Raw genomic sequence first — 9,016 nt, forward strand, 5'->3', positions numbered from 1 at the left:
AGCATGTCGATAGACCAGACTATGGTCTACAAATGCTTCTGTCATACAATAAAAACAACAGAGGTCCAGGGATTTAGCTTAGTGACACCATACCTGACTCTTAAGCACAAGGTCCTTAGTGTGATCCCTGGAACCAGAAAAACGAAACAAAACAAAATAGAAGCATAGGAATGAATCTTACACTTTTGAAAGATCTTCATAATAGGAAACCTCTTCTACTTGTACAGGCTGCATGTATTTCCTGACTTGTGATACCTTTCCATATTGAAAGCAGGTTAGGGTCAGATGAAATGACTCTCTTTTTTTTTTTTTTTTTTTTTTTTTTTTGGTAGGGGGTCCTCTTTTTTTGTGTTGAAAGGAATGCATCCACACCTATCAATTATAACTATCAATGTAAATGGATTTTGTTTTTGTTTTTGTTTTTTGAGACAGGGTCTCACTATGTAGTTGAGACTGACCTGGTACTCACTATGTAGCTCAGGCTGGTCTCGAACTCACAGCAATCCTCCTGCCTCAGCCTCCCAAGTGCTGGGATTACAGGTGTGCACCACCACACCTGGTGGAAATGTCTCATATTATAGTACTGCACTTAACTCTCCTGCCTCCTGCTTCTACTGGATGATTCCTGTGATTGCACTGGGCGCACCTGGGTGAACCAGGATGTTCTCCCAATCTTAAAATAGGCTGATTAGCAACCCTAACCTCCCTCTGACACGTAAACTAGCACGGTCACAGGTCTGGGGATGTCTTCGGGGTGCCATTATTTTGCTTCCCATAGCAGCCCATTTTTATTTCCACCTAAACAGTTTTAAAATAAACCAGGCATGATGGTATATACTTGTCAGTGCAGCACACAGGAGACTGAGGCAGGAGGATCACAAATCTAAGGCCAGCCTGCACCATATAGTGAGACTCTAACAAAGCAAAAGAAAAAAAAGGGGGGGAATGGATTTAGCTCAGTGGTGCCAAGGACCCTCACAAGCACAAGGACCTGAGTTTGAATCCCAGTACCAAAAACAAAACAAAACAACAAAAAAAGATACAACAGTTTTGAATCTGAGTGTGATGTTTATCACAGGAAACTATATCTCCAACTGTAAGTAACCATTTGAAAACATGAAGACAGTGGTTTTCCTTTTAAGTAATTTTTTAGAAGCTTTTTTGTAACAGGCAATACTATGTATCTTATATAATTGTCACAACAGCCCTACAACAATATCTAGTAAGGTGACTCCAGCAGTAATTATTAATCTGTGTTCAATTTGTGTACATTTTTGTATAAATTCCATCAGATGACCTCTAGAAGAAATCTAAAACTACCATGAGTTGAGCTTAAATAATGGAGAGCTGCTCCAAACAATGGAAAATTAAGAAGGGGTAACTCTTTGCAAAATTACAAGTTTCAGAGAAATTTTTTGAAAAGTATTTTCCTATGGCTGGAAATGTGGCTCAACAGGACAGTGTTCAGCTAACAAGTGTGAGGACTGGAGTTTGATTCCCAGCACATAATAAACAAACAAATAAACAAACACACACACAATAAACAGAAAGAGAAAAAGAATGAAAGAATTTGCCTGATCCTGATAATACATACATACATGGACAGTCACAATCATAATACATACTAATACACATAATAATACATACATGGACAATCAAATACATATTAATACACATAATACATACATGCATACATAGGCAGTCACACTCATTAGCAATTTAATAAATTTAAATTAAAATAGTGTTATCACTTTAAATTTGGTAACTATTAAATGGCTTCCATCCATGTTATAGTACTTACTGTATTTGTGATGCAACATCCTGCCATCAGGAATTGGGGCTTATTCCCCTACATGCCGGGAGCCCCAGCTTTTGTACTCCACTATCTGCCCTCTTATGGGGTTGCCTCCTGTGGCAGAAAGCACCTTACCAAAGATGCCCCCAACCTAGCACTGCCACACTCATGAAAGATGATCACAGAGGTATGAAGACCAAGTTGCTCATATCATTGAGGAGAGACTCTGAAGGGACATAACATTTCAGAGCCCCCAAGGAGGACAGCTGAAATCTTGATGAGACCACTACACTCCATCTTTTGCCTCTACCTAATCCTGCTTTCTCCCCTCCCTTTTCCTGCTCCTAAGTATTGGTCCAAAAGTGCTTCCTAATGAACTTTATGAACATTAAACTTCCCTAATATAAATCTCCACTTTGGTCTGTTTCTCCAAGAACTTGGACACTGCAAATTTCCAAGTACTACACATTGATCCACTACTTGCAGATGGCAATGTGGCAGTATTTATCTAGAACCTGAGAAGATTCATTTTTCTTGAGTAGCAACAGAATAGAAAGGCCTCTGAGGCATAAAGTCACATCTTTTCTGTGCTATATGGAAGCTTTGAGACTTGAGACCTGGTCTTGTCACTTGTACACCTGAAACTAGCCTGGGGATGTAGCCCAGTGGCACAGTACTTGCTCAGTGTGTGCAAGGCCCTGGGTCAAATTCTCAGGGACAGGGAGAGACAGAGAGAGAGAGACAGAGACATTATTAACATCTACATCTTAGGGTTATTACTATAGTATTCAAAGAAGTGACCATTCATGCAAGTACCAGTACTTGGCGCTGGATGTGGCGGCACATGCCTGTCATCTCAGTACTCTAGGAGGCTGAGATAAGAGGAACACAAGTTTCAGCCCAGACCATGTAACTCAGGGACCCAGCAAGACCTTGTCTCAAAAAAATAAAAAATAAAATAAAAAAGGGCTGGGGAAGTAGCTTAGTCTAAAGGTCCAAGGTTTAATAGCAGGGAAGGAAGGGAGAGAAAAGGATGGACATAGGGAGGATGTGGCACACACCATCATTCCTTTCTCTTTTCATCTGCAAACAATCCCACTCAAACAGGGATGTCAGGAGGTGGGACCTTCCATACTACAGTACATACCTGCTAAGGACTTCCATGGTGACCTCCGTGAAGGCAGAGTGGCATCTTTTTAGCATAGCGGCAGTCCTTCCCCCATGAATGCTAGGGAGCTAACCTCAAGGAGCTGTGTATGCTCGGCAAGTGCTCTTCCACAGAACTATACCCACATTGTCGGAGGCTTCTAAAAACACAAATTGCTGGGCCCCACTCCCAGAGCGTCTAGTAGATCTGGGTAAAGGCCTGAAAGTATGTGTTTCTAACCACATGATGCTGACAATGGTCAGGAGCCACACACTGAGGACCTCTGGACTAAGGTTATCACTGAGTTCCTGTGTACCTTACAGAAAATACTGAAATACTCACTGACTTAGACATATGAGTAATTTGAATACACTGTTATTCACAAAAGTAAAAAACTAGAAATTAATGTCCAAAAATGGGAAAGGGTAGACCGGGGGTTTAGCTCAGTGGTTCTGCCACCTGCCTGGCAAGGGCAAGGACCCGAGTTCGATACCAAAAACAAACAAATAAAAATGGGAAATGGTTAAATAAACTCTATTCTATACTAAATATAACCACTCACAAACCTAAGTAAAATGTCACAGAAACATAGATAAGTATACACTATTTAATTAGAAAAATGTAAACTATTCTTTTTTCTTTTTGGTACCAGGGATCGAACTTGGGTCCTTGTGCTTGTGAGGCAGGTGGCAGAACCACTGAGGTAAATACCTGGACCCTGAAAAACGTAAACTACTGCATGTGTTATCAATTTATACTATACTAAATATATGTAAATATAGACAAATAAAAAGAGATTCTTTTAAAAAATCACAAGTGGGAACCTAGCAAGGGCAACTTAATAAGATCTTGTCTAGGAGCTGGGGATTTAGTTCAGCGGTTCTGCTGCCTGCCTTGCAAGCACAGGACCCGAGTTTGATCCCTGTTACCAAAAAAAAAAAAAAAAAAAAAAAACTCTGAGAAAAAAAAAAAAAAAAAAATCTCGTCTCAAAACAAAAAAGTACTCTGCAGATGTAATTCAGTACAACAGCCCTGTGATAAATTCCCAATAATACACACACACATACACACACACACACACACACACACACAGGCTGGGTATGTAGTTCAGCGATAGAGCATTTGGCCCTGGGTTCAATCTACAGTACCACATGGGCAGTGTTGAGCAGCTTATTACAAAATGCACACATATATACACACAGAGCACCACAACTCACCTGCCACAGAGGGAATGGGGCCAGAAAAACACACGGTTGCATATTCACCATTAACTTCAACTCTTCGACCAATGACATCTGATGGTAAAGTGTCACTCATTATAAGATAGCCAGAATCCAAATGCAAAGATCTAGAGAAAAAAAATCACAACACCGACTAGAACTTAATAAAACTTCTTTACAAAGTTTATGTTTTGTTTTTGAGGAGTCTACTATGTTGTTTAAGCTGATCTCAAATTCCCAGGCTCAGCTGGTCCTCCCACCTGTCTCCTGAGCACTGGGGATACAAAATGTGGGACACTGCAACTGGTAAAAAGATTTTTAAAAAAAACTTCCATCTTCCTGTACAGATTCATCAGGTAATTCTGAACAATTCAGATTTCATACTGTGGTACTTTTTTTTTTGTACCAGGGATTGAACTTGGGTCCTTGTGCCTGCAAAGCAGGCCATGGAACTACTGAGCTAAATCCCTGGCCCCAGACCTCATACTTTGGAAGAGAAGAACCTAAGATGCTTACGTTTCATATTTCATAATTTAATTTTATTCGACTACCTGTACATTGATAATCTAGTATTTTAAAATTCTTGTTTAACTTCAGTGAAAGGACAAGGAAAAGGAAACAGAAGGGAGGACAAAAGTGATAGAAAAAGGGGAACGGAGACAGGCAATCTGGACACTGCTCTCTGCTCAGACGCAGGAAGCAACACATACAATTTATGATAAAATACTAAATTCTCTAGTGAAAACACAGAACCCAAGAAAAGGTCTTGATACAGAGAACCTTTGTAAATAATCTAAAAACCTACAAAATGATAGGGAAATAAAAAATGACTTTTGCTGTCTCTAACAGCAATCTGCTTTGTTTAGTTCAAAATCAACAGACACCAGAGGCACTGACCAAGAAGTGGGACATCTAGCCTCATCCCTAATCTTGATCACCCCCTTCCTGTGCACTAGAATAGATAGCTAGAGGAATCCCTAACTACAAGAAATTGTTACATCTGGGTTAAAGTGAACTGTCTTGTTACTGTAATTTGTACATGGGTAATGTGAACTGAGGAAATGAATGTAACCGCCTGAATGAGATCATAGCTGTAAAACCTGTAAGAGGAAGCTTCAATACAGTATGAGGTCTATCACTGGCACTGTTCTTAGTGCGATCGACCTTTTGTTGACAAAATAAACTTTTTATTATTTTACTTCCATTTAGCTTGTCTCTATGTGCATGTCACTTGCCAATTCCTTCCACAACAGTCTGTTGTAATCAGGGTTTTGGCAAGGGAATATATTTAATACAGGACACATAGTTTATAGGATTATTTTGATATTTACCCAAAAAGTCAAATACAGTGGAGTGTAAGAGATTAATTGAACACTAGAGGGTAAAGAATCCAGCCAAGGGCCTGGATCCACAGCAGTGTCCCATACAAGTTCAGCCAGTGGCCTAGAACCCACAACAATGTCTCATGTTTGTCCATATTGAGGATCTGCACCTGGAAGGCCCAAAGGCCAGTGGTGGAAGCCAGAAAACCTAAGTTAGGATGAATGATTTGTGACACAAGACTGAGGGATTCCCCTTTGGAGCCAGAAAGCAAAGACCAGAGCTCCCCTGATGAAAGCAGTCATTCCCAGTGACAGTGAGGCCCCAAGCTCCTCCTCTGAGAACAGCCACACATCAGAAAAGCCAGCCACAGCAAGTTTCTCCTAGAAAATCAACAGCCCACGATCTTCCTCTCTAGGTCTCTTTTTATGGCTATTGGTAACACTCCTCAGGTGGATCTTCCACGCCCAAACCATACTGACTCAGTTCAACTGGGCATTACAAATTGACGATTACTTAATCCACCACAAGGTCTTAACATTGCCTGTTAGAAAAGTACCATCGGGCCCTATCCACCAAGGGAGAGCCATATCCTCTCCCACCTGGAGTCTCTCAGACCTCCTGATTGTGCCAGTCTTTGGAACCACTCTGCAAAGACAGAGGTAGTCATCAAGGGTATTTTTCTGAGTTCCCAACTTTGAACATCTTTAAAGAAAGGGCATGGGAAACCTGTAGTAGAATGGTATGGAGTTCAACCATTCAGAAGGTAGGGGAACTCAATCTGGGCCTTGCAGCCCGAGGTCAATCTGCATCATGGGGTTCAGCAATCAGCTAACTGAGATCAGGGGTCTTGCGTCCTAGCTCTGTCTGAGCCATTAAATGGTAAATATACTATATTGAAAGTTTGTTCACTGCAGACATATTCTGGACTGCTTCTTGATTTCAATTTAATTCAAATGGTTTAAGGGTGACAGACTAGTGATTACCACAGGTGGTCAGTGTCCAAGTTGTGCTTGATCTCAATGTGTTGCTGATTGTATCAGTTGGGGTAAAGCATTGCCGTTGACTTGATGAGCTGTTTTCCCTGATGTTAAGAAAATGAGAATGTCTGTGGGTCGTTAGAGACACAGAAGCAAGGGCGCAACTATATCAGGAAGATTTGGGTGATAACCCAGAGATTAAACCAAGGACAGCCCGGCAACAAAAATAAAAATGAGAAAACACTTAAGCAAGACACAAAGACAGACTTCCAGTTCACCAATGGCAAACAGTAGGGCAAATGAGGATGAAAAGGCGGATAGTGAACCACCAGGACACCCTGAACTCAAAGCACAGGAAGTAACCAAACAGATCAATCAGGCTCTAGAAAAATTCAAAACAGAACTAATTTCCCAGATAACCACAGAGATAGTGAGCAAAATGGAAGTCGTGCTTCGAGACTCTAGAGCAGAAACTGACTGGATTTAATACCTAATATCACCAACATAACAATTAATTATTAACACATCCACCAGAAGAGAGTTTACTTGTTTCTAAGTTTCATGAATTCTCATCAAGAACTTTCATATTAATACTCTATTTTTTAATTTTTTAAATTCTTTTTGGTTTTTTGAGACAGGGTGTCACTATACATACAGTTCAGGATGGTCTTGAACTATTTATACTCCATTTTTTAATTTTTTAAATTCTTTTTGGCTTTTTGAGACAGGGTGTCACTATACATACAGTTCAGGATGGTCTTGAACTATGTAGCCCAGGGTGGCCTCAAATTCACTGGGATCCTCCTGCCTCAGCCTCTGAAGTGCTAGGATTGCAGGCATGTACCATGATGCCCGCTTCTGTTACAAATTATTCAGCATGAAAAAGAAACTGCGAGGCCAGGGTTTTAGCTCAGTGGTGCAGCCACCTGCCTTGCAAGCTTAAGGTCCCAAGTTCAATCCCTAGTACCAAAAAATAAGAAAAAATAAAAAGAAACTGCAATAAGGACCGGGAATTTAGCCAGTGGTTTCACCGCCTGCCTTGCAGGTGCAGGTGCAAGGATCCGAGTTCAATCCTTGGTACAAAAAAAAAGAAACTGTGATAGTGCCTGCTACAACATGAGGGCATTATGCCAAGCCAAAACAAGTCAATGGCAAAAGAACTTTTTACATATATGAGGTACTTAAGAGTAGACCAAATCATAGAAACAGAAAGTACAGTGGTGGCTGTCACGGTCCTTCAGGGAGAGTGGAATGGTGAGCAGTTATTTAACGGTAACAATTTATGTTTTGGCAGATGAAAAGCATTCAAGAAATGGATAATGGTTACACAATGTGGCTCAAGGCCAGCCTGATCTACAAAAGAAAATCCTTAATTCTTTTATTTGTTTTTTGAGACAAGGTCTCACTATATAGTTGAGACTGACCTGGAACTCACTATGTAGCCCAGGCTGGTCTCGGACTCACAGCAATCCTCCTGCCTCAGCCTCCCAAGCGCTGGGATTACAGCCATGTGCTACCACACCCAGCTACCAAAACCCTACTAAAAAAAGAGGAGGAAAAAAAAAGCACAAAGGGTAAGATGGTAGAAAAAAGGTCAAATTCGTTCATTCAGCAATGATGTTATAGACAGTCTACTAAAAGCCAGACATTATTTTAGGTCCCAGGTATATAGCAGAAAACAAAACAAAAATATCTGCCCTCATGAAGCTTCTCTGCTAGTGGGAAAAAAACATAACTAGATAAATGAACTAATCACGTTGTCATATGACGATAAGCATATGGGCAAAGAACACAATGGATTTATTAAAAATGGAAGGAGTCTTGTCAAAGAGCCTCCCAGAGGAGAAAAGCAATATAAGTGGATATCTGGGAGACCACTCCAGGGACAAGCGTAGTAAGTGCAAATAGAGGATTTAACTCAGTGGTTCCACTGCCTGCCTGGCAAGCACAAGGTCCCAAGTTCAATCCCTGGTACAAAAAAAAACAAAAAACAAAAAACCCAAAAAACAAGAAACAAAAAAACCCACACACACATAAGTGTAAATAACCTGAGGGTCTAGGATGTGCTTGAGGAGGTCTCTCATTTGAGGTGGTCTTACAAAGATTTAGGAAGAGATGAACTCAGGGAGGGCTGAAGCAGGATGGGTCACACAGGAAGTCGGATGATCCTTTAAAGCTTTGGCTTTTAACACTTTCCTGCTTGTTCAAACCACCAGTGGTACATGCATGACTGTCCCATTGGGTGGCTTGTACCACTGATGGTACAAACTGATCAAGTCGCTTTATCGGTCTTTTTACTAATAAGAAAGGGTTAAAGAGTGTAGTTAGATTTAAGTCATAAGATTTGTAGATAGATTATATGTGAAACAGCTGAGTCAGGCAAGTACAGGTTTTGACCCAAGTATCTCAGTAGAGGCAATTAATGCAAACCCAATGAACCTACAAATCAAAAGGCAAAGGCAGGGACAGGGATTCAGGATTTAGCTCAGTGGTTCCAGCACCTGCCTCGAAAGAACCTGAGTTCGATCCCTGGTACAACAAAAAAAAAAAAAAA

At 40.7% G+C, this 9,016-nt stretch overlaps 1 protein-coding gene across 3 annotated transcripts in view; it reads right to left on the reverse strand.

Moving 5' to 3' along the window:
* The window catches only part of Tbce (tubulin folding cofactor E), a 56,701-nt gene that overhangs the window by 45,971 nt on the left and 1,714 nt on the right, over positions 1-9,016 (reverse strand). For all 3 annotated transcript variants that reach the window (XM_010621976.3, XM_010621974.3, XM_010621975.3), the window contains exon 2: positions 4,160-4,290. In XM_010621976.3, the coding sequence (XP_010620278.1) occupies positions 4,160-4,259 (100 nt within the window). In that variant the 5' untranslated portion in view covers positions 4,260-4,290. The remainder of the gene's footprint in view (positions 1-4,159; positions 4,291-9,016) is intronic.

This window comes from Fukomys damarensis, unplaced genomic scaffold (genome assembly GCF_012274545.1).
Source record: "Fukomys damarensis isolate Sample0158 unplaced genomic scaffold, DMR_v1.0_HiC HiC_scaffold_10, whole genome shotgun sequence".
In the NCBI taxonomy this organism is placed as follows: Eukaryota; Metazoa; Chordata; class Mammalia; order Rodentia; family Bathyergidae; genus Fukomys; species Fukomys damarensis.